The sequence below is a fragment of the Myxine glutinosa genome, chromosome 1, assembly GCF_964187855.1.
Source record: "Myxine glutinosa chromosome 1, kmMyxGlut1.1, whole genome shotgun sequence".
Lineage (NCBI taxonomy): Eukaryota > Metazoa > Chordata > Myxini > Myxiniformes > Myxinidae > Myxine > Myxine glutinosa.
The window spans coordinates 389,019,059-389,041,355 of record NC_136261.1 but is presented as its reverse complement, the minus strand read 5'-3'; the positions used below and the strand labels follow the sequence as shown (position 1 = coordinate 389,041,355).

At 45.4% G+C, this 22,297-nt stretch overlaps 1 protein-coding gene across 1 annotated transcript in view; it reads left to right on the top strand.

The window, feature by feature from the left end:
* Positions 1 to 21,633, top strand: part of LOC144893642 (NACHT, LRR and PYD domains-containing protein 3-like) — a 36,981-nt gene extending 15,348 nt beyond the window's left edge. The window contains exons 6-11 of the mRNA XM_078784552.1: positions 2,877 to 2,960; positions 14,167 to 14,247; positions 15,615 to 15,698; positions 17,585 to 17,665; positions 20,075 to 20,136; positions 21,116 to 21,633. Coding sequence (XP_078640678.1) covers positions 2,877 to 2,960; positions 14,167 to 14,247; positions 15,615 to 15,698; positions 17,585 to 17,665; positions 20,075 to 20,120 — 376 coding nt within the window. The 3' untranslated portion in view covers positions 20,121 to 20,136; positions 21,116 to 21,633. The remainder of the gene's footprint in view (positions 1 to 2,876; positions 2,961 to 14,166; positions 14,248 to 15,614; positions 15,699 to 17,584; positions 17,666 to 20,074; positions 20,137 to 21,115) is intronic.
* The last annotated feature ends 664 nt before the right edge of the window (positions 21,634 to 22,297 follow it).

The window sequence follows — 22,297 nt, the reverse complement described above, 5'->3', positions numbered from 1 at the left end:
AACTGGCACGGTCTTCAAGCAGCCATCAATCATATGGACTGGTCTCACATCTCTACCACCTCTGACATCAACTCATCCTGGGAATTCTTCCAAAGTAAATTGCTCTCTCTCATGCACAGATTTAGCCCATTTCGTCTTCAGTTGTCATACCCTTCCTCCCGTCCATGGTACACAGAATCTTGTGGTGAGGCTGTTGCCCAGAAACAACTTGCCTTCATCTCCTGGAAAGCAAATCCAACAGAAGGAAATCTCATTTCCTTTCACAAAGCCCAAAACAAGCGTGTGTCCACCCTCAGGAGAGCCAGGAAACAATATCTCTCCGTTCTCAAGACCGAACTCTCTTATCTGTCTCCCTCTTCCAAATCCCGGTGGCATCTGGTCAAATCTGTTTCTGGTGTTTGTTCCCCCTCCATCCCCTCCCTTACCTCAAACGGCAACACAGCTGACTCCGCACGTGAAAAAGCTCAATGCTTCAACTCTGTGTTTGCCTCTAAATCTTGTGTCCCAAACCCATCCCTCTATGTACCCACCGTACCCAGTCGTACCCAGCTGCTCCTGGACTCTGTGTCCTTTCCTCCTGACAAGGTGGAAAAGTTTCTGTCAACCCTCGACTCTGATTCTGCAACTGGACCTGACGGCATCAGCCCACGGGTCCTAAAATCCTGTTCTCCCACTCTTTCACTCCCTCTCTTTGTTCTCTTCACCCTCTCTTTTGCTCAAGGTCATCTGCCATCTTCTTGGAAATCAGCCAATATCACCGCTTTACACAAAAAATGTGGAAAAACAGATCCGAGAAACTACAGACCAATCAGCGTTCTCCCAATTATCAGCAAAGTCATGGAATCCATCATTGCTTCGGATATGCAATCTTTCCTCTTCTCCAACGGTTTTGATCTCTGATCATCAATTTGGTTTCAGACCAGGTCACTCTACTGACCCCCTTGTCACTCTACTGACTTTCTGCCATGATCTTTCCTGGGAAGAACATGCTGCTTCTGCTGTCTCAACAATGGATTGAGGTCCTCGATGCCAAACAGGAAATTAGAGCTGTCTCCCTTGACATATCACGTGCCTTCGATACGGTCTGGCACCCCGCTTTGCTCACCAAACTCTCCTCCTTTGGTATCCATGGAAATCTCTACGCATGGCTTGTGGACTTCCTCTCTAGTTGTCGTCAACGTGTGGCCCTGAATGGGTTTCTCTCATCTCCTCTTCCTGTTCAGGCTGGAGTTCCCCAAGGCAGTGTTCTGGGCCCTGTGCTTTTTCTGGTCTTCATCAATGATCTCTCCGACTCTCTTGAAAATCCTCTCTATCTCTTTGCTGATGACTCCACTCTCTGCCGCTCCATTCCTCATCCCTCAGATCGGCAGTCTGCATCCTCCTCACTCTCTGCAGACCTGGACAAAATCACAGACGGGGCAAACAAGTGGAACATGTCTTTCAATCCTGACAAATCTCACACTCTTACGATGTCTCTCCGAAAAGACCGACTGGACAACCCTCCCATCCACTTTCTGAATAATCTTCTCCAAGAAGTTCTGTCACTCAAGCTTTTGGGTCTCACTTTCTGCCATGATCTTTCCTGGGAAAACCACATTTCAAATCTGGCCTCCAAAGCCAGTCGCCGACTGGGCATCCACTGTCGTGCGAAGTCCATCCTTGGCACACCTGAGCTCCTCACCACATACAAGGCTTTCATCCACAGCTCAATGGAATACTGCTCTCCCCTCCGGGCTGGTGCTCCTGCCTCACACCTAGCTCGTCTTCACGCTGTTGAAACCAAAGCATTCAACATCATTGGAATCTCCCGTGATGAAGCTACCTCCGAGGGCCTTTCACTTACTCACCGCAGGCACGTTGGTGGTCTTTCTTTCTTCTACCGACTCCTCTCCGGCCTTGCTCCTCCAGCTCTCTCTGGGCTCTGCCCCCCAAATATTCCTTCAGGTCACACAAGATCTGTCTGCAACCCTCTTATGGTTAAACAGCCAAAATCAAGACTCTCTGCTCACCTTCACTCTTTCATTCCTCTTTTCTCCCACCTCTGGAACAAACTCCCTCACTCTCTCCAATCCCACTCCTCCCTCCAGGTCTTTAAAACAGCTGTTCACCACCATCTCTTCTCTTCCCCCATCCAAAACATTGATCTTTTCTACCCCCGCTAATTTAACCCCAAATCCACTTTTTTGAAATACCAACTTCTTTCCTGGAAGTCCTTGGTGTCCTTGTTTTTATACTTCTCCCACCCCCCCCCCCAAGCCCTCTCCCTCCCACACATTCCCGATGTCCCTGCTCTCAAATGTTGTGTTTATGTGCTTCCCCTTCTCTCCCCATCTTGTCTACCGCTCCCCTTTTTATATATTTTGTTTGTTTGTCTGTTTGATTCGTTTGTGTGATAAATGTTAGCTCTTTCACGAGCCTCGATTATGCACACAAAAAAAAAATCAAAGAAAAATCGAGATGGACTTGGTTATCATCCCAAAATGATATAATTGTTTATGGAAAGGGACTGGGTTATAATCCCAAAATTATATGATTGTATAGTTGTTTATGGAGAGGGACTGGGTTATAATCCCAAAATTATATAGTTGTTTATGGAGAGGGACTGGGTTATAATCCGATAATTATATAGTTGTTTATGGAGAGGGACTGGGTTATAATCCCAAAATTATATAGTTGTTTATGGAGAGGGACTGGGTTATAATCCCATAATTATATAATTGTTTATGGAGAGGGACTGGGTTATAATCCCATAATTATATGGTGTTGAAGTGATTTATAAACATAACTATTGAAATGGTGAAAGTATTCCCAAAGTTCTTCATGTTGTTAATGGAATGATAACCTCAGGGTTTTCTCTTTCCCTCCTTTACCATCAGTTTGAGTTCGAATCCCATTGGTGATGAGGGATTGGAGGTGTTGATGGGTGTTCTGAAATCCCAACCAAAGTTACAAATCCTCTGGTGAGTGGGAATGGGATTTGTTTTGGGAAATTAAAACATATTGATGTCATCATCCATGATTGTGTACCTGATGTTCTCCAGGTGAACCTTGACCTCCATTAACAACCTTTGGTTGAAGTTTGTGCTTTGTTTGTGTTCAGAGATGGGAATAACTTTGTAATGAAAATCAGATCCACAACTTTGACCTAGTAGTAGGTTTAATGACAATTCGATCTCTGGCAACATCCTGTAAAAATACAATCATGCAATATATCAGGATTATGGAATCATGGGGTTTAAGTTCAGCAATGTCAATCAATGCAAGCCAGCCTGGATCATCTACGTATATGCACCATTCGAGTCTACGTGTCATGGATGAAATGTCGCAGGAATGTTTCGGAGCGATGGCTGTCCGAGTTCTTATAGACGCCTCTCAGTGGTTAGAGAGAGCATAACACCTGGGTTCAACTTAGATACATTTTCATTACATTCTCCCCGCCGTTTGAATTACACTTCCGCTAGGCAGGAATCGAGCACGCAGCAGCAATAGTAGAGCAGCGATCGTCCGTCCATGTCAGTCGGTCCATCCGTAGTGATCGGGGCGACGAATTTCCCTTCCAGTGCGGGTCCGGAAACTACCGGGTACTACATCCCCAGGCCCGGAGTCCCCCGCTTCGGAGTAGCCGCCAGAGTCAGGTGATGAAGGTGGCACCGCAGTGCCCACAGGCTGGGGTGTATTTGGCGGCGAGATGGCCGGCAGATGCTCCATAGGTGGAGCAACGGGAGAGTCCATAGACTCGTAAATTGGTTTGTCGATTTCCCCGCAAGGGGCCAGGTGGCGTACGGAGACTGTGGACTCACGTCCATCTGCCATCAACACGCGGGCATGCTCGGGATTAGCTTGGAGTACTTGCACCTTATCCACTTGTGGATCATACTTGCTCATGCGAACCGCACGTTTGAGATAAGCCGGCCCCGGCTCAGCAAGCCAAGTAGGTAAAGGTCGGATACTACCCGAGCTCCTCGGGTGATGATACATCCGTTCGTGGGGAGTCTGGTTGGTGGCCGTACACAGTAAAGTCCTGATTGAGTTCAGCACCGCAGGTAACGACCAGGCCCATTTATCTAGGCCTTGGCCGAGGGACCTAAGGCTTAGCATGACAGCTCTCCATATAATACCATTGAAGCGTTCGACCTGTCCATTCGCCTACGGTCTATACGGAGTGGTATCGCTAGAAGCGACATCATGCTGGAGTAAGAAGCTCCTCACCTCCTGGGACAGGAACACCGCACCTCGATCGGTATGCATGTAGGCCGGATTCCCAAACATAGAAAACAAGTTCTGCAGGCACCGGATAACCGTGGCGGCCATCATATCTGCGTATGTGAAAGCGAAAGGGAATCTCGAGAACTCATCAACGATAGTGAGCACATAACGAGAGTTACTCGATGCTGGTGATGCCGGCAGAGGCCCTTTGAAGTCCATCGCCAATCTCTCCCACGACCTAGTTGGCCAGTGTCCTCATAGGAGGGTTGTAAAAACGCGGTTTGAGTTCAGCACATACAGAACAATTGCGACAGACCTGGCGAATGTCTTCAACCGAGTAGGGCAAGTTACGACTACGCACAAAATGAGCGAAACGCGTCACCCCGGGATGGCACAGATTGTCGTGCAAAGCGCGCAGATCCTCCAAAGATATGAGGCCCGCACACGTTGCCAGCCGCGATAAGGCGTCGGCAACCAGGTTATCCCTCCCAGGGCAATATTTGATTGTATAGCAGAAATTGGCAAGTTCGATGTGCCAGCGAGTGATTTTCTCATTCTTAATGCGTTGAGCATGCAGAGTGTCATACATAAATGCAACGCTCTGTTGGTCCGTGATAATTTGGAAACATCGTCCTAGCAAATAGGGACGTCAACGCCGAATCAACTCGACGATGGCCTATGCCTCCTTTTCGTCAGACGAATGTCTCCGCTCAGCGGAGGTGAGAGTTTGCGAAAAGAAAGCCCCAGGGCACCCCCCCTGGGAGAGAGTCGCAGCTATCGCATGATCCGATGCATCACTTTCCAAAACAAAAGATTTATTCTCGTCAATCGTCGCCACAGCAGCGCCAACGATGTCGGACTTAAGGCCATGGAAAGCAGCCTTGGCGGCAAGGCTCATGGGGAATGCTTCGCCGTCCACAAGCAGGCGGAGCTTCGCAGAGAAATTTTGTACCCACTTAGAATAATGAGCGAACAGCCCGAGAGCACGCTTCAGCGAAGCATGATCACAGGGCGGGGCCATGTCGAGCAAGGGTCGCAGACGCTCCTTATCCGGAGCAACTGAGCCGTGGGTCACGGTGTACCCCAGAAGATCTATTGTGCGAGCGGAGAAACGACATTTAGCCTCATTCATAGTTAAGCGATACCTCTGCGCGGCCTTGAGGAAGCGCTTCAGATTAGCATCATGATGTTCCTGGTCATGCCCGCAAAGCGTGAGATTGTCCAGATATACAAAGACGTCGGTCAAGTTCTCCTTAGCGATGAGGTTGTCCATAGCCCTCTGAAAACAAGTGACCCCGTTCGTGACCCCGAAAGGTAGTTGGGTGAACTGGTATAACCTTTGACTCGATTCAAACGCTGCATAGATGCGGTCGGCCTCGGAGATGGGGATTTGATGATACGCACTACGCAAATCGAGAGTGCTATAGACCGAATACTGGGCCACCTGTCGCACCACGGAGTCCATGCCCGGAAGAGGGTAGGCGTCCAGCTGTGTAAACCGATTAATCGTCTGCGAATAGTCGATTATCATGCGTTTGCGATGCACTTCGCTTCGTACCACTAGAACTTGTGACTGACTAGGTTCTATGATACCTTCCTTTAATAGCTGGGCCGTTTCTTCCGCAATGAATTGCGCGTCAGCTCGTGAGTAGCATAGCGATTTAACTGCTACATGTGTGCAGTCCATGGTCATATTGGGGAACAGCGTCAGCGGCTCAATTTCCATCCCTGCAAGAGCACACACAGCAAGCGTATCAGTGCCACCAAATTCCATTTCCAACAGTCCATGTCGCTTGAGAAAATCATGTCCTAGCAAAACGTCTGCACATAATGCTGGTAAGACCATGAGATGCACATCCGGAAACATTCGTCCCTTAATCACAAGCTTCAGTCGACATTCCCCTTTTGTGCTGAGCCTCAGCCCCTGAGAGGCCATAAAGATTCGGCGTCTTGTCCCAAGAATCGGCCATCCATGTTTTTGCACAAGTCGATAATCAACAGAACTATCTGTGGAACCTGTATCGATCAAAGCATTTGCAAAAATTCCCTCGATCATAAGTGGAATTATAGCACGAGCCAGGCCAGGTGGACCTGCAATTATCGAGTCGTCTAGGCGAAGCGCTCGTGCCTTGCGCGTGGATCCAATGCCAGCTAAAGTTTTCCGTGCCATTGAAATCGTTTGTAGGCCGGTCGTGCCGCCTCCAGAAGGCGCACATGCCATGCATGGAGTTCCCGGCTTTCGTGCCATGGCATTAGCTTGTAGATCATACGTGCAGCCTCCGGATGGTGCTCGTGTCACGCGCGGAGTTTCAAAGCCAACATTAGCCGTTCGGGTGGCCGATCCAGGAAGTTGGCAAGGCGTCTGAAGAATGCCGGCCAAGGACGGTCGCACCGCGTACTGTCATGTTTGCGCCACTTGTTTAGTCGGCGCGACGAATCTCACCAAGGTCGAGCTCACAGCCAGGGGCCCTTGGGAATGTGTGACCCTCATCAAAGTCGGGCGAGGCGCCCCGCGCACCGTTCGGTCCGCTGGCTCGGCGATAAGGTCATTCATCGTCGAGCGGCCTCGTTTGCCCTGCGACGTCGATCGGAAAACTTTCGCAAAATGACCAGTCTTTGTGCACAAATGACATGTCGCATCTCTAGCCGGGCAAACAGTCCTGAGATGTCTTCGGTTCCCGCAGAAATAGCATGTAGCGTTACGTCCGGGCTTTGGTCCAGCTGCTGCTGCTGCCGTCAAGCCCAGATCGACATCCTCCTCGGGAGTGGCCGGGGTCTCCGATTCCGGCAGAGATGCCATGGCTGCATCCACATCCTCGGCGGTCGCTCTCTCCGGTCGAGCTTGTCGAGATGTCCCCACAGTGACGTATGGGTGTTCATACGCGTCGGATTGTTCCCGTGCTTGGGTATAGACGTGCGATAGCCGTAGTGCTTCAGCGAGTGTCAAGTCGGCTTCTTCAAGAAGTCTCTCTCTGACGACTGGGGATCTACGTCATGCGACAAAAGAATTGTGAACAAGATCATCACAAACTTGTTCATGTGTACGTACCGCTGGGGCACTCTCGGTCAGCAGACATCAGAGCTCTTGAGCGAAGTGATCTAAAGTCTCCGTGGGCTGTTGTCGTCGTCGTGCGAGCAGATGCCAGGAATAGATCGCGCTTCGTTTTTTGATGTAAATACGCTTCAGCTCTGCCACGGCAGCATCGAACGTCACACATTGTTCGATTGCCCGATACACATTGTGGTGTACCTTTGTTTGTAGTACGTCTAATTTCGTTTCTTTGGTGACAGCGGCTTCCTGAGCCTTGAATTGGTTATCCAAGGTTTTCAGCCAATGTGTCAGCTCCGCAGCCGCGGCCGCTGCTTGCGGGTCGGCTGCGAAGAGCGGCACCTGGATCATTTTGTGTCCCGACATGTCGCTCTTGTTCGCCTCTTGTTCTCGTTCGGACAGCGAGATGAATTGTCATTAATTGTAATGAAAATCAGATCCACAACTTTGACCTAGTAGTAGGTTTAATGACAATTCGATCTCTGGCAACATCCTGTAAAAATACAATCATGCAATATATCAGGATTATGGAATCATGGGGTTTAAGTTCAGCAATGTCAATCAATGCAAGCAAGCCTGGATCATCTACGTATACGCACCATTCGAGTCTACGTGTCATGGATTAAATGTCGCAGGAATGTTTCGGAGCGATGGCTGTCCGAGTTCTTATAGACGCCTCTCAGTGGTTAGAGAGAGCATAACACCTGGGTTCAACTTCGATTCATTTTCATTACAAACCTTTTGAGTTTCTTAAGTTTTTAAAGTTTTTTTTTTTTTTTCTTTTGAACAAGTTTTTTTGAAAAATAAGTTTTTGAAAATAAGTTAGCACAAGCCCGTTTTGATATTACTAGATGAGATGACATACCGTTCTACACCTGGGTAATTCTGAGTGTGTTGTGAGGGGGTGGGGAGGAGTTGTGGGGGAGTCCATGGGGGGAAGAAAGTGGAGTGGGGAGATACCTGGCGAATGCAGTGCAGAGGGGAAGAGGGAAATTCTGCTATTATTGCTTATGTGATAAATAGATGGTATAGTGCTTTAACCACCAGATTTTCAGAAACCTTCCCTCCTCTTGCCCTACACCATCCTCTCCCTTCCCTTCTCCCTGTCTGCCCTTCCCCTCCTCCTTCCTGTCCAACCCTCTCCCAACCCCTGTAAAGTATCTCGACAAACTACGATCAATTGTCGTACGCGTTTATTCACTCTGCCGTTCAAGGCCCGATTCACAGCAGCGCCATCCGAGCTCTGGCGTAGGGATACAACCCGGTCCCGGTGTAGGGATACAACGGTGAACATTTGCACTGCATACATGACATCCTCCCCTTTAAGTCCAAAATTACCAAGAGCAATACGTGCTATATTTCCAGAATTGACATTTCAAAAGCAACATTTCCAAAACATGTGAAAATATGTGTGCAAACGGTTATGAGAATAATGAAAATACGTGAAAATAGAACATGTGTCAACGTGAAAAAAAAAACATCTTCAAAGATTCAACCGGTCGGGTGCTTTTCTCTCACGCATTGAGCGTCGCGGTGTACCAGTGGATACAGAGTCCGAGGTGATTCCTTTGGGTCGCAGTGTACCAGTGGATACAGAGTCCGAGGTGATTCCTTTGGTCTCCACGAAGGGTGTAGCGTTTGCAGAGGTTTTCGGGGCATCCGAGCCGGCTGGAGCGGCCACGACGATCTCCGGCAGTGGCGGGTCGAACTGTTGTCCTGACTCTGACGATGCTACAGGCTCCATCGACTCACAGTGACGGTAGGTTATGTGGACCTGATGTCGACGAATTTCGCGGCCGTCCTGCAGGCGAATCACACTGGACAGTGGATCTGGCTTCTCGATGATGTCCCTCGATGACGCCGATGTAGCCACGTCGCACGTGCACCAAAATTTCGGGCAAACACTGGATCTCCAATGTTGATACATCGACTGTTGGACGTCTTATCGTGCACCAACTTTTGATTAAGCTGGCTTTGATAAACATTTGATGATATGTCTGGTTTGAGATTGTCAAGTGTCGATCTCAAGTGTCGTTTCATCAATAACTCAGACGGAGCTGCACCGGTTGTTGATTGTGGCGTGATGCGGTATTTGAACAGGAGATGAGACAGCTTTGTTTCCAGGGTTCCCTCCTGAAGTTTCTGCAATCCGGATTTGATGATTCCCACGGATCGTTCGGCCAAGCCATTTGAAGCCTGGTGATGTGGGCTGACAAACTTATGTTTGATGCCATTCCGACGTGTGAACTTGGCAAACTCGGTACTGGAAAAACACGAACCGTTATCACTCACGATCATCCTGGGCAGACCATGAGTGGCGAAACAGTGTCTGAGTCTTTCGATGACAATGGCTGACGTAGTACCACGCGTCACATAGGCATCAATCCATTTTGTGTGCGCGTCCGTAATTATTAGAATCATGCTGCCGTTAATAGGCCCGGCATAATCGAGATGTATGCGATGCCACGGTTCGCTGGGCCATTCCCAGGGATGCAGTGGCGCTTTCGCAGGTGTATTCCGGGTGCTCTGGCAGGGGTAACAATGTCGAACATGATGTTCGATATCAGCATCAAGATTCGGCCACCACACATAGTTTCTGGCAAGTGACTTCATCTTCACAATCCCGGGGTGACAGTCATGGATTTCATCCATGACCCTGGAACGCAGAATTTTCGGGATCACGACACGACATCCCCAGAGTAGGCAACCATTTTCCACGCTGAGTTCGTTTTTACGTGCTTTAAAAGCCGCAAAATCTGGGTCACCCTCAGGTAGCAAATGCCATCCAAGCTGTACAGCCTGGACAGTTCTGGACAGAACAGGGTCTCGTCGAGTATGAGTGCGGATCTGGCCGGAATCGACAGCACAATCTTCCAGATGATCCATCAGTGCGATAATGGATCCTAGTGTAGGCGAATCATCAACGGATTCTGGAAGGGGTAACCGACTCATGGCATCTGCATTTGTGATAGACGAACCGGGCTTATAACAGATGGTGTAGTCATAAGCAGCGAGAAACAGGGACCAGCGGATGATCCTGGGCGGTAGTGTGTCAGATGTCGCCTTAGTTGGACCAAACAGACTGATCAGCGGCTTGTGATCAGTGCGAATCGTGAAATGATGTCCAAGAAGGTACTGGCGAAATTTGCCGACGCCGAAAACGATTCCCAATCCTTCCTTGTCAAGTTGGGAATAGTTTTTCTCTGCCGGGGACAACGTTCTGGATGCAAATGCAACCGGTCTTTCCGTACCATCAGGCATCACGTGTGATAATACACTCCCCACTCCATACCGACAGGCATCGCATGTCAGCACAAGATCCTTCTCTGGATCAAAATGAACGAGAACATTGGACGATTTGAGCAGATCCTTAGAGGTCTGGAATGCTGATTGTTCAGTAGACCCTCAGCTCCAGGAGACTCCTTTCCTCAAAAGCCGATAAAGGGGGCCCAAAACGTCGGTCACATTCGGGATGTAACGACCATAGAACTGAAGCAAACCGAGGTATGACTTCAATTCGGTCACATCTCGTGGAGAAGGAGCATCCTTGATAGCTCGGACTTTCTCATCTGTCGGGTGTAGACCCTCAGCATCAATCGTATGACCCAGGTACGTGACTGATGGCACCATAAACTTGCACTTGTCTCGATGCAAACGTAGGCCGGAGTCCGAAATCTTCTTCAGAACTCTCTCCAGGTTCTGTAGATGTTCCGCGTCCGTACGACCAGTAACCAGAATATCATCCTGGTAACAAACGACGTTGCGTTCGGCGGCAAACAAACTGTCCATGACACGCTGATAAATTCCAGGTGCAGATTTCACTCCAAAACTAAGTCGGTGGTACCTGTACAACCCACGATGCATGTTGATGGTAAGATACTGTTTCGAATTCTCGTCCAAGCAGAGCTGTAGATAGGTGGATTTGAGATCGAGTTTCATAAAAGTCTTGCCTCCCGTGAGACGAGCATAGAGGTCTTCGATCCTCGGGATTGGATATTTATCCAATGAAGAACACCTGTTCACGGTCATTTTATAATCTCCACATATGCGGATGGACTGGTCCGATTTTATGACCGGACGATGGGCGCCGCCCATTCGGCATACTGGATTTGCTCGATGATCCCCAGATTTTCAAGATGATCCAGTTCCTTGTCAATCCGCTCACGCAGGGCGAAAGGGACTGGGCGAGCCCTGCAAAATATAGGATTGGCATCCCGGTCAACCCTGAGTTTAGCCGTATGTCCTTTCAAGGTTCCAAGCTCATCCTTGAAGACATCTGGGTACGTATCCAGCACATTTTTGAGTGTGTATGCTGCGGTAGGAGAAACGTTGGCTGCCCGGAGTTGATGAATGCTTTCCCACTTCAGTCGAATTATGCTCAACCAGTTCCTGCCGAGTAAGGAAGGGCCCTTTCCAGGAATGACGATCAGGGGTAGGTGAAACTCACGGTTATCGTAGCCCACCGTGACGTCACATGTACCGCAGGGAACAATCTTCTCACCTGTATAGGTGGAGAGTCCATAGGTAGTAGGTTTCAGATGGGGTCGGTCAGCATCACTCCACAGGTTTGTGAAAACAGCATGGCTGATGAGCGAGACGGCTGCACCAGTGTCGACCTCCATTTGCAATGGTCGATTGTTGACGACAACATTGGCAAGAAGAGGGTCCCGTCTATGGTGAGAATCAATATGAAGCAGGTCATACGATTCTGAGTTGTCGGAAACAGAGCTCACCTGGTCAAGCTCGGGTTCCTCCGAACCGATAAACTGATGAATCTTGTCAGCAGCTTTTCCTTTTCCCAATTTGCGAGTGATGCAAGCTGGAGCAATATGGCCAGTTTTCGAACAGAAATGGCAAGTGGCATCTTTGAACCGACACGTCTCCGGAGGGTGCTTTCCGTTGCACCAAAAACAGTTGTTGTGGGTTTGAGACTGCACTGGCTTCTGACGAGGAGCCTTGTTCCAACGTTTTGGCTGAACATGATCCAACCGATTCACAGCAGGGCTGGTACCAGATGAGCGAGTGGCACCGATGCTTGTAGCATTGCGTTCAGCACTTTCCATGGAAATGGCGGTGTCTCTGGCATTTTGGAACGTCAGTTTTCTCTCAGCAAGCAGGCGTCTACGAGTGCGGTCATCGGACATGCCAACCACCAGCAAATCACGAAGCATGTCATCGATCGTGTCCCCAAACTCACACAGATGTGACAGTTTTTTGAGGTGTGCAATGAAGTCTGCGATCGACTGACCTTGCTGCTGTCTGCACATGTAAAAATTAAACCGACACAGGATGACTGAAGGAGATTGATTGCAATGTTCCTTCAAAGCGGCCTTGAGCTCTGCATACGTGAGCTCCTGGATTGTCCGAGGCCGAATCAGGTTTTTAACGAGTGTGAACGTCTCACCTCCGCAAACGGACAGGAAGACGGCCTTCATCCGGCCTTCGGTCGCGATGCCGTTCGCCTCGAAGTAGAAAGACAACCGCTCAGAATACGTGTCAAAATCCCCCTCATGAGGGTCGAATTCATCGATATGGCCGAAAGATGTCATGGTCTAGATGTTTATCCTCGTCGCCATGTAAAGTATCTCGACAAACTACGATCAATTGTCGTACGCATTTATTCACTCTGCCGTTCAAGGCCCGATTCACAGCAGCGCCATCCGAGCTCTGGCGTAGGGATACAACCCGGTCCCGGTGTAGGGATACAACGGTGAACATTTGCACTGCATACATGACACCCCCTCCCCATTCCTGTGTCTCCTTCCCCTTCCCCTCCCCTCCCTTACTCCTCCCCCTCCTGTATTCCACCCTCCCCATTACTGTTCCCCCCTCCCCAATTCCTGTTTCCCCTCTCTACATTCCTGTTCCCCCCCTCCCGCCCCCATTTCCCTCCCCTATCCTCCTCCTCCTCCCCCATCATCCCCCGTCCCATTCCTCCCCCGCTCTCCCCTCCCCCTTCCATCCCCCCCTTCCTTTTCCCCCTCTCCTTCCCTACTTGTCCGTCCCTCCCCCTACACCCTCCTACTCTTCCCTTCCCTGCCCTTCTCTGCACCCCCTCTCCTTCTCTCTCTCACCCCTCTCTTCATATTCCTGGCACAAAGCGAGCCTGCATTGTCCATTGTCCGATAACGCCAGGTACTTTTTATAGTTGTTAATATAACTCAAACCTGTTCGTTGAGGTGTTTTACTTATTATTATCTCCACGCTTTTTCAAAAAAAAAAACGGATGATATTGTGAGTGACTCAGTTCGTCTGTCCACCCGTCACGCTATCTCCTCCAAAAAGGTTGGGCAGAAATTCACAAAACTTGGTGGTTTTGATGACCACATGGCACAACGGTACAAGAACAGTGTCATTTTTGGCCTCACCGCATGGAGTGGTGTCAAAAGGTCAAATACCAACAAATGCAATTACTGGCACATTTTAAAACATTTTTTCTATAAAACGTTGTAAATGCAATCACCATTGGGGGACGTATGAAATACATAACAATTTTTTTTTTTTGATCCCCAGTTCATGCCTCAGGGGGTGGGGACGTGGGTCACAGGGGTCAAAACTGGACAACATCTTGACTCAAAATTTGATATTGGGTCTTTCCACTCCGGGTGGAACTTTTTGCTATCTTCTGACTTTGTTTTAGGTGGGAAGTGTGGGGATTCGCGATGGCGCACATTGGACTTCGCTCTAATCTCTCTTTTGTAGAAAACTCCTGTTTCCACAATCCAGGGGATGATGTCACATGGAAAAGGAGTTTACTACTGTTATCGGTCATGTGACCTTCAACCTGTTTATTTGGAAGTTTAATTATCTCTCAACCTGGAATAAAGAGCCTTCTTAATATTACCTGTTTATTGACAACTTTCTTCTGATGGTTCTTTGTTTCACTCCTTGGCGTTTTTATCTCTTCACAGGTTAAGGGGATGTAACCTGAGCACCAAGTCCGGGCCTATCTTGAGGGAACTGAAGAACATCAACAACTTGGAATTTCTTGAGTGAGTCTTGAATTGTTATTGAGTTTTTTTTCTTTCTTTTTCTTCTCTTTCACTGGACACGGATTTGTGAATTTCCATCACACGGTTTATAAATAAACTCCATTTTTAATGCAATTACCCAGAGATTTCATGAAACCCATATAATTATATAATTGTTTATGGAGAGGAACTGGCTTATAATCCCATAATTATATAGTTGTTTATGGAGAGGGACTGGGTTATAATCCCATAATTGTATAGTTATTTATGGAGAGGGACTGGGTTATAATCCCATAATTGTATAGTTATTTATGGAGAGGGACTGGGTTATAATCCCATAATTATATAATTGTTTATGGAGAGGAACTGGCTTATAATCCCATAATTATATAGTTGTTTATGGAGAGGGACTAGGTTATAATTCCATAATTATATAGTTATTTATGGAGAGGGACTAGGTTATAATTCCATAATTATATAGTTATTTATGGAGAGGGACTGGGTTATAATCCCATAATTATATAGTTGTTTATGGAGAGGGACTAGGTTATAATCCCATAATTATATAGTTATTTATGGAGAGGGACTAGGTTATAATTCCATAATTATATAGTTATTTATGGAGAGGGACTGGGTTATAATCCCATAATTATATAATTATTTATGGAGAGGGACTAGGTTATAATCCCATAATTATATAGTTATTTATGGAGAGGGACTAGGTTATAATTCCATAATTATATAGTTATTTATGGAGAGGGACTGGGTTATAATCCCATAATTATATAATTGTTTATGGAGAGGAACTGGCTTATAATCCCATAATTATATAGTTATTTATGGAGAGGGACTAGGTTATAATTCCATAATTATATAGTTATTTATGGAGAGGGACTGGGTTATAATCCCATAATTATATAGTTGTTTATGGAGAGGGACTGGGTTATTATCCCATAATTATATAGTTGAATATGGAGAGGGACTGGGTTATAATCCCATAATTATAAAGTTGTTTATGGAGAGGGACTGGGTTATAATCCCATAATTATATAGTTGTTTATGGAGAGGGACTGGGATATTATCCCATAATTATATCGTTATTTATGGAGAGGGACTGGGTTATAATCCCATAATTATATAATTGTTTATTGAGAGGGACTGGGTTATAATCCCATAATTATATAATTGTTTATTGAGAGGGACTGGGTTATAATCCCATAATTATATAATTGTGTATTGAGAGGGTCTGGGTTATAATCCCATAATTATATGGTGTTGAAGTGATTTATAAACATAACTATTGAAATGGTGAAAGTATTCCCAAAGTTCTCCATGTTGTTAATGGAATGATAACCTCAGGGTTTTCTTTTTCCCTCCTTTACCATCAGTTTGAGTTCGAATCCCATCGGTGATGAAGGATTGGATGGATTGATGGAAGGCTTGAAATCCCAAACAAAGTTGCAAACCCTCGCGTGAGTGGGCATGGGATTTGTTTTGGGAAATCAAAACATAATGACGTCATAATTCCGACCTGATTGTGTACCTGATGTTCTCCAGGTGAGCCCTGACCTCCATAATTATCCCTTCCTTGAACTTTGTGTTTTGCTTGTGTTCATAGATGGGAATGAAAGGCTTCGCCTGTCTTGTGTAGCGGATCATTGGGGTGAATGAAGCGGGAATGAGGAACGGTTAATGATAAACTACTCGATGAAGGATAAACGGGTACATTCTGAACATTCATTGATACATTCTCTTGTAGTGAACATTAGTAAATGTGAAAAGGGATGAATAATCTGAACTCAGATCAGTTGATCAATGTTTGTTCGTCCTGGTCAATGAGTTAAAGTGAAGAGTGACGTTGTAATGGTGAAGAAGAAGAATACATTATGGTGTACCAGAACCCTCAACATAACGTCTGTGGATCCGTTTGGGTTCAAACCCATCATGGCATGATCCATTTACCCCGTTTGAACACCGATATTCGACCTATGGTGTCAAATTGAGGTGATCATGCCACGTGGTGCACATGATGCACCTGCAGAGAGGGGACAGGTTGGTGCAAGACGAAGGTTTGGGGAAAATTGATCTTCGTTAGAAAACCAATAAACCAACTGATGAGTCACTTTGGACCGTCATGTCTGTGTCACACCCTCAATGTTTTATAAATAATCGTATCACGACCATTCCGAACAGATTCATTAAAATGTTCGTACGTATTAAATTTCTCATTATTCATTAATTTTATAATTCGCCATTAGTTTTTTTAACATCCATTTGCTCCCCCTGTTTGTAAGGGGGTTCAGATATTATTTAAAATCTCGTTATCTATGCTTGGATATTGTTTCCTGAGAAACTAAAAGTGTATTTCATGTATCTACCATACACACCACAATGTCGGCTTGTGTGTTTGTACAGATGTCTGTCCTCTTCATGAGGGTTGGTTTTAAAGGGCAATCTTTTAACATGAATGTGTGTTCACTATGGTCTACTTTTGAGGATAAAAGAAACTCAAAAACATTTTCCAGAAAAGAGTAATCTCTTCTATTGGAGGTGTAGACGGTGTCTTGCAAACCGAGCCTCAAGGGTGGTGTACAGAAGCGTTTTTTAAAAATAACAATAAATACAATGTGCAGGGAGGTGAAATTTGCTGCACATGATGTGCAATGTATGTAGAGTAAACCGAGTGTTCATTTACATCCATATGTTGTCGAATAAATAAAGAAGATATAAGCACACCTGACACTAGGCCGAGGCTTCAGACTTTGGCATGCTCACGAGGCTGCACCGTCGAATAAACTGTTCCAACCCGTGATTCTTGATGGGCTTTTTACTCGTCGTATGATAAACGACGATCCTTAACATGAGAGGACATGCTTCATGATGCACCCCTCTTCCATGCTGGTAGTTATTAAACTTGCTATCATTTCAATACATCCCCCCACCCCTCCCTCACTTCCACATCTCCTGTGTTCATTTCAACCCCCAACCACTGTTCTGGCACGGCAGTGAAAGGTAATTCGTTTAATTTGATTAAACATGAAGAGGAAACTGAAGATCTGAATTCACCGCAAACTTCTGTTTTCATCCCCAAACTTTTGCACTCTTCCTCTCCCCCCTATTAAATGTAACTTCAACCTGTACCATGAGATGTTTTCTTTATGTCTGTTTCCACGATCCAGGAGACAATGTCTCATGGAAAGGGACTTTCTATTGTTATCGGTCATGTGACCTTCAACCTGTTCATTTTCAGGTTATTTTATCCTTTAACCTGGAACAAAGAACCTTCTAATATAACTCGTTTATTTACAACTTTATGCTGACGGTTTTTTGTTTCACTCCTAGTTTTATCTCCTCACAGGTTATATGGATGTAACTTGAGTACCAAGTCTGGGCCTGTTCTGAGGGACCTGAAGAACATCCTCAACTTGGAGAAACTTGAGTGAGTTTTGAACTGTTACTGTGAAATGAGGCGAATAGGGACATCAAGGTGAATAGGGACACAAACTGAAAAAAAGTTCGGAAGCTTTTTTCGCTGAAAATTGATAACCATACTGATTTGTTGATATTTGGGTTGAAAGTGTTATCTTGTTTTTTTTTTAAAGCAACTTATAGTTCCTATTAACCCCATATATGGGATAAATAGGAATAAATAGGATTTTTATGGCTGTCCCTATTCACCCCGTTTTACGGGTGAATAGGGACAGTTACTAATACCTCCGAACCCCGAGAGGAGTCACGGCAGAAAGATGTGTTATTCTGATATGTCAAAGATCAATGGTGAAACCACACCAATTGTTACCAACAAACAAGTATTGTATTAAGATCACACAAGAATAACAGTACAACAACCACAGTAATCAATTGTACAACCAATATATATTTCCTATAATGGTACCATCAGGTTTGTACACTATAACTCACTGTGCTCCAAGTGAGCGAAAAGAAGAACATTCCCCAATGTCTCTATTCCGGCATCAAGCCAAAGTCGATCCGCTCCAGTAATCATCAGAATGATGTCTAATCGAGACCAGAATCCCATTCGGATGACAGTCAGTCCCACTGCCAAAGCTGTGCAAAGGCGCCCTCAAGGTGACTGGGAAATCACACCCTCGGGTATGGACGTTCCACGGCTCCCGATCGGCGAACCGCAGATTTCCCACTCAAAAGCCACGTTACAATCGTTACATACACACACCAGATTAACGTCTGGAGGCAGTGACAATGGTTAAAGCGAGGCGAAAAACCTTGAGCGATGCGCAAATCCTGCGTGAGGTAAAAATGGCCGATTTCCGTTCTCGTGGCATAACGGCACTCCGATAATTCTCTCCGGAATCAACCGCAAAACCTGTCACGCAGGTTTATCTGTCACAGTGATGACAACTCTGTCGCAGGAATCCCTTTCCCGGGAAACCCAAAGTTCACACGTGACCCGCTCGCCAACGTTCGCTCAGGACCTTGAAGCAGCTCGGCTTCTTGTCCGACTCACTCGCTCCACCTTCTCTTCCTCTTCGTTGTCGTCCGGTTCCGGTTTCATTTAAAACATTAACTTTTTACCTTTTGAAAATAGTAATCTCTATTTACCTTAAACGACAACAATAATAGTATGTACATGGAATCAAAAATGTTTACAGTGGATGAAAACCACAACAATGGAAGTGACGAATCTGTAACATAAGGGTGATGTTGGAATATCTTGGTATATTCACTCTGTGGGAAAATAATTTAACCACTGTGGGAGAGCAATTTAACCATGGTGGGAAACAATTTGACCACTGTTGAAGTCAATTTAACCATCGTGGGAAAAAATGTCTCATGGAAAGGAAAGTTGTACTATTATCGGTCACGTGACCTTCAACGTGTTAGCCCATCCTCCATGTAGCGGGAGACGAGGTTTGCAATGACTTTTGTGTGTGTCTGTCTGGGCCGTAACTTTTTTTTTAACCATGTGAACCTTGTTATAAAATTCTCAACAAAGCTTTATTATGATGATATGGAGAAGGCAAATTAATAATTTTGTCAAAAGGTCAAAGGTCAAAGGTCAACATTACATAAAATCGTCAATTTTCATGCAATTGACCTGAAATTTTAAGAATTTGCACATTGGATTACTGAATTGGTTCACCAATCAAAAGCTAGAAGCTGATTTTTTTTTTTTTAGATCAAAAGGTCAAAGGTCAAGGTTGCATAAAAGCATAAATTTTTATTTGATTAACTTCAAATTTGAGCAGGGTTTCCATGTTGATTCACTGAAGCATATTGCTTTTGAGGTCAAAAGGTCAAGATCGCCTAAAATCGTCAATCTTTTGTATTTTATTAGCTGTTTTCATCATATTTAGCATACACAAGAAGAAGTCTGAATACAAAGCAGAGACGGGCAGGCGTTGCATTTTCAGATGCTTTCTAGTTCTGAAAAGGTTATTTGAAGTTATTTAAAAACAATTTAACAATTTAACCACCGTGGGAAAACAAAAACAATTTTAAATAATTTAATCACTGGTTAAAAAATTTTAAGCACCATGAAAAAAAAATTTACTACTTTGGGAAGCCAATTGAACCACCGTGGGAAGCCAATTGAACCACCGTGGGAAAACAATTTAACCACTGTCTGAAGCAAGTAAAATCTGACTTTTCAAGCGTTAACCCTCTCCAGAGTAAAAGAGGGGTGAATGTCTGAAACGTCAGTTTCTCTTTTCTTCTCTCCCGGAGTTAGCATACTTCGATCAACGTTCTGCTGATTCATCCATTTTGATTACAACATCATTCTGATAAGTAAATAGAAACTTATCATTCATTTCATTCATTCACCGTTTTGTTTATTTGTTTAATTTTAACCCCTTCTCTTCTTCAGTGTGCGTGGAAATGATCCAAGCCTCGATAATTTCATAAACAAGTGAAAATGGTTCTATCGCGGTGAGTGTGAAGGGGAGCGGGTAGTGTATGTTTTGTGTAATTAAAATAAGTAGGGTGAGAATGAGCAATGTCTCGTCAATGTAATGAAAGTAGATTGCAAAGGGTGGGGGAAAGGAGAGGAGGGGGGGATAAAATAATTTTGATTTGTTTTGGTGTGGGGGGATCTTTTTCATATGTATGCAGCACAAGGCTGTGATGTGGCGTCATTGGCTGAGGGAATGGCTGTGCTGGTGATGCAATGCCCTCTGTTGTTTATGGCAGGAATTTGGAATTTGGCCATGGTGCTCGCTTCCTCTTCACGAAGGACACCATGGGATCTTTATCGTCCACCAATGAATGCTGGCAGACTGGACGCCCATATAATGTCCATCTGGGGGAATCGCAACAACAGTAGAGAACAGGAACATCGGGAGATCTGTGGAAGAGAGAGAGAGGGTTGGGGCGGGGTACATGGGATAAACAAGATGGACACTACAATGACTTTCAGGAAAGAAAATGGATTTTAAGGAGGTGGGTTGAGGGTGGATTAATGGAGGTAAAGAAATGGTTTTGGATAACACTGCAATTAAATTTTTGCATAACACTGCAATTAAATTTTTGCATGAAACGACATGAAAACATGTTCGCAATAACACCTGGATTCCGGCTAGATTGCCTTCCCTCTCTCTCGCCTTCCCCTCCATCTGTTTCCAGAAACCCTCCATGTTAGCATTGTGCATGTAGTGAGGTGTTTCCCATTTTGCATGTGAATTGTGCTGCTATAACATGCATAACCCTTGCAATCATGACTGGAAAGCGTCCGTGGAGTAGCAAGGTTGGTAGCGCGAGCGAAAGACAGAGGAAGGCCATCACTGTTGAAGTAAAATTGGATGTAAAATAGGACAATAAGTTGAGGATTGAGGCAGCACTCCCCCTAACCTATGTCTCTTATGTATAATGGGAAATTTTTAGTTTTAATTTGCAGGTTTTTTATTTACAGCACTTGCACAACACCTGCTCTCAGGCTGAAGGCGAGGAGCTTAGCGATTGACGATGACATTGGGGACTTCAGGACCAGCCCATCATGGACCTACAGTGTCATGGCACACCATATGCTGTCGGTTCGACGACACACACACATCTACTAACATGTACCCGATGACATGGCTGAAAAGACGATTCACTTCCAATCCCACATCATCAAGCTTCGCCGGTGACAAGAAATATTATTATTATTATTATTATTTTTTGGAGGATGAAAAAGAAGGGTGCGGTTAATACACGGTCGCAGTTAATACACTGGAAAATATGGTAATCTGGATAAAGCAGCAAGATTTGTGTAGATTTTAAGGACTTTTTTTTTTAATCTTTGGGGTAAAAACAATTTGTTTATACCGTATATTTTAATTCCCCAGTGATGTTATACATTGCTTCAACTTCAATCGCTGATACATGTTGGAGGATCTTAGGAATATCTGGAAGATTAAATAAAACCACAACGAGTACCAAGGTCCATAAGTAATGTGGTTTCATAATTCATGATTTATACATTGTCCCATAACTAGTGATTTATACATTGTCCCATAACTCTTCATGTAAACATTAGACCATAACTCATGATATATACAGCTTGTGCACAACGAAACACCAATTTAAAGTCACTTAATAGGGTGTTGGTTCACCACGTGTGGCCAGTACGGCCTGTATGCGCTGTGGCATAGAGTCCACCAGCGTCTGGAATTCTGCAGGAGGGATGCGGCACCATTCTTTCACGATAAAGTCAATCAACTCACACCACTTTAATGGAGATGGAAAACGCTATCTCATGTGTCATTCCAGAATATCCAATAAATGCTTCATTGGATTCAGATCTGGTGACAGAGAAGGCCATGACATATGGATGACATCAGTCATTTGGGAAACCAATTGAACCACCGTGGGAAGCCAATTGAACCACCATGGGAAAACAATTTAACCACTGTCTGAAGCAAGTAAAATCTAAATTTTCAAGCGTTAACCTTTCCTCCAGTTAAAAGAGGGGTGAATGTCTGAAACGTCAGTGTCCTGTTCATCAAACCATTGGGCGACCACATGTGATGTGTGGATGGGGGCATTGTCATCCTGTAAGATATCGCTCCCGGTAGGAAAGAAATGCTGCAATATGGAGTGATCTGCAATAAGA